The sequence below is a fragment of the Pterocles gutturalis genome, unplaced genomic scaffold (assembly GCF_000699245.1).
Source record: "Pterocles gutturalis isolate BGI_N339 unplaced genomic scaffold, ASM69924v1 scaffold50273, whole genome shotgun sequence".
Taxonomy (NCBI): Eukaryota; Metazoa; Chordata; class Aves; order Pterocliformes; family Pteroclidae; genus Pterocles; species Pterocles gutturalis.
The window spans coordinates 11,087-14,523 of record NW_010127524.1 but is presented as its reverse complement, the minus strand read 5'-3'; the positions used below and the strand labels follow the sequence as shown (position 1 = coordinate 14,523).

The 3,437-nt window shown below is 49.5% G+C and overlaps 1 protein-coding gene across 1 annotated transcript; it reads left to right on the top strand.

Annotated features, from left to right (window-relative positions):
• The first annotated feature begins 121 nt into the window (after positions 1-121).
• SNF8 (SNF8, ESCRT-II complex subunit) lies at positions 122-3,437 on the top strand. The gene is made up of 7 exons (XM_010079298.1): positions 122-169; positions 695-833; positions 1,147-1,251; positions 1,981-2,053; positions 2,522-2,663; positions 2,828-2,902; positions 3,204-3,437. The coding sequence occupies exons 2-7, from the start codon at positions 695-697 to the stop codon at positions 3,339-3,341; spliced, it is 672 nt and encodes a 223-aa protein (XP_010077600.1). The 5' UTR covers positions 122-169; the 3' UTR covers positions 3,342-3,437.

Here is a 3,437-nt window from a genome sequence, read left to right as displayed (position 1 = left end):
GAGGCTGTGGGTCCTCCTGGCTCAAGGCACCCTTAGGGAGGGTCTCTTTCATCCCGATTTGGTTTCTGATTCATCTGTCCTCCGGCGCTGTATCCACTGTCCCGTTTTCCTCCTGCAGGCAAAGTACAAGGAGCGAGGGACGGTTCTGGCCGAAGACCAGCTGGCCCAGGTGGGAGTTCACCCCTGTCCCGGCAGCGGGAATAACCCTGGGGCTTCATTTCCCCCTCCGCTTCGGTTTCCAGAGCATTATCCACGAGCAGCATGGATGACGACGGCACCCGCGAGGCCAGCGCTCCATCAGAGAGCTGCGATGGTTGCTGCAGACCCTCCTCTGCCTCCCTTCTCCATACCCCAGCCACAGCTCAGTTCTGTAGAACTGTTTCTGCCGCTTGTACATCCCAGAATAACTCCTGCCTCCCCACTCTGAGCCTCTCTCTTGGTTCAGAACAGCCCTTTGCCTTGTCTCCACTGATACCGGTTTGTATTCAAAGTGTAACGTGGAGAATTCTGATTCCATCGAGTGATTTTTATCTTGTTTCCTTCCTTTAATCCCACTTGGCAGGCAGCACGTCAGAGAGCTGAGTGTTTTTTGAGGACTCCGCTCACTTGGTGCCTGTTGGGGGCTGTGTTTATACAGAAAAACTGCATTAAATAAGTGTTAAGGCAGAAACGCTTCTCTGCGATTCTCTTTCAGATGTCTAAGCAGCTGGACATGTTTAAGACCAACTTAGAAGAGTTTGCCAGCAAACACAAGCAAGAGATCCGTAAAAACCCCGAGTTCCGGGTCCAGTTCCAGGACATGTGTGCAACCATCGGAGTGGATCCTTTGGCGTGTGAGGAACAGGCACCGGGGTGGATGACCGAGGATCTCACACAGCTCTAACAGCTCGCAGGGAAGCTGAGGTTTCCTGGAGGAGAGCTGATGCTGTTTGATTCTCGGGGTTTGTGAATGGGTGTAAAGCACCACTGGGTGTTATTTACCTAGGAGGGTGGGGGACGAGTAGCCAACATGGAGACTCTTTGTTGACAGATCCGAGAGTCCTCCCAGGGAAGTTTGCGAGCAGCCTGCTCGGCACCAGTAACTGTTAAGGAAGGAAGGATATTTTTGCTGATGGCCCAATTGCTTTCTCCTTTCTCACTTCACAGCTGGTAAAGGATTCTGGTCAGAGATGCTGGGAGTTGGAGACTTTTACTATGAACTGGGTGTGCAGATCATTGAAGTCTGCCTGGCTCTGAAACACAGGAATGGAGGTGAGGATCCCCCTGTGTCTGGTTTCTAGGAGACAGAGCGAGTGGGAGGGAAAATGAGCTGCATCACTCCCTGTCATGTTCTTTAGTAGATTTCACAAGATACTGAGATGGCAGTTTTGTCTTCCTTGCCCCCAAAAAGCCTTGGTTTTGTTTCTACAACATGTTAAAGGTACTCCCCACCAGTAATCACCCAGCTTTAGTGGTTTCTACAGAAATCAACCAGCTCTGCACTGTTTAGGTAACAAACCCATCACTTGCAGTAACGTGGGGAAGGAGCAGGGATCAATGACAATCCTGAAGGGGTACAAAACTGATGAGTTACTGCTTTGAACCTGGCAGTAAGATTATCTCTAAACGATCACAGCAATATCCAGGAGAGCTGGAATACCAGTGATAAGTGCCTAATGAAAAAAATAGTCAGTGCTCTTCACTCCAGAAGGACAGACAGTCTGAGACCAGGAGTGGGCTGCAGCAAATCCAGCTGAAAGCTGAGTCCAATATAATTGGGAGAAGGCAACAGCTGGCTGCTGAGTGTTAGTTCTGCGAACAAAAGTGCCTCGATGCTTATCTCGCCCAAGGGGTGATACTGGGAGCAATGGGCAGCCGCTTGTAGAATGGAAGGCAGGGGTGAGCCAGTGGCCGATGCGCAAAGGATCCTTGACTGTGCTCACTGGAGTGATTTTGTTGCCGTGCAGTAACGCTTTCCTCTCCCCTTTTGTTGACTCCTAGGTCTGATAACACTGGAAGAACTTCATCAGCAAGTGCTGAAGGGAAGGGGGAAGTTTGCTCAGGATGTCAGCCAGTGAGTGTCTGGAAAGGGGAATCGAGTAGCAGTCAGGGAAGGAAAGGGGGTGACTGATCTCAGCAGCATTTGAAGGTGCTGCAGTTGAATGCACTCCAAATTTGACTTCTAGCAACGGAGCCGCTGATTTGTGATCCACAATTAATGATGTAACCATTTTGGAAAGCAGCAGTGTGCTTTCTCAGGGAGCCCTCAAGGCAAAAAAGGACTGTTGCCTTGAGCTGGAGACAAATTAGTGCCCTGCAGATCCAGCTCTCTTCCTGCCACAGTCTGCTGAAGCTGCTGTGGTCTCCTGAGCTGTAAGGAAGGGGCTGATGTGTCATTCCAGAAGCAGGTTTTAGGACACAACTCACCCTGATCACTAATTGGGGTGGAATCTTCTGCACGCCAAGTCTTCCTCATTCAGAGCGTAGTGTGCAGTCCAAGAGGCTCTCGCTCTAAAGTCTTGCGTTGACCTCTGCTTCTCAGGGATGATCTCCTTCGTGCCATCAAGAAACTGAAGGTCTTGGGGAGTGGCTTTGGGATCATCCCTGTTGGTGGAACGTATCTGATCCAGTCAGTACCAGCTGAGCTGAACATGGATCACACTGTCGTCTTGCAGCTAGCAGAGGTACTAACCTAGGAGATTTTAAAATACAACCACCCTGAAAAAACCTTATTGCTTCCATGACAGGGAAGATTAGACCAAGCCTGTAGGCAAAACTGTCCACGCTATTCTAAACTACGGAGTTGAGTCTTGACTATAAGCACACATTATTTTTCCTCTAATTTCAGAAAAAAGCCTACGTAACAGTCAGTGAGATCAAGTCCAGCCTGAAGTGGGAGACGGAACGTGCAAAGCAAGTGCTGGTACGTATGAAGGTCTCTTGTGCACAGTGGAGTGCAGAATCTCAGAAGCTGCAGATATTCCTGTGGCTTCACTGATCTCCATTAAAACTGGAGTCGTGTTAGCTCAGGTCCTCTGTAAACGTGCAGGGTGGGCATGGCTGGATGGCTGAACTAGGTTTCTCCTGGTTGAGTAAAAATTATTGTAGCCCAAGTTCTACACCTTCCCTTGCCGTAGAGTAAATGTGGGGTCAGGCCTCTGTTGGGAACGGCTTCTGAGCCATTTCGTTCAGTTTTACTCACAGTTTCCGCTCTGTTTGTACAGGAACACTTGCTGAAGGAAGGAATGGCCTGGCTGGATACGCAGGCAGCAGGAGAACCTCAGTACTGGCTGCCTGCTCTCTTTACAGAGCTGTACTCTCAGGAAATCACTCCAGAGGAAGCCAAGGAGGCAATACCTTGACTGCTCTGTGCCTGTACAGAATTCTTCTTGTGAGGTTATTGGCATATCACCTGAAACACAGCGACAGTGGACTTGAAATAAAAGTTTTGTAAAAAG

Coding starts and splice junctions, on each gene's coding strand:
- SNF8 (XM_010079298.1), top strand. CDS start 695: ATGTCTAAGCAGCTGGACATGTTTAAGACCAACTTAGAAGAGTTTGCC. Junction 834..1,146: donor CGGAGTGGATCCTTTGGCGT/GTGAGGAACAGG, acceptor CTCACTTCACAG/CTGGTAAAGGATTCTGGTCA. Junction 2,903..3,203: donor AACGTGCAAAGCAAGTGCTG/GTACGTATGAAG, acceptor CTGTTTGTACAG/GAACACTTGCTGAAGGAAGG.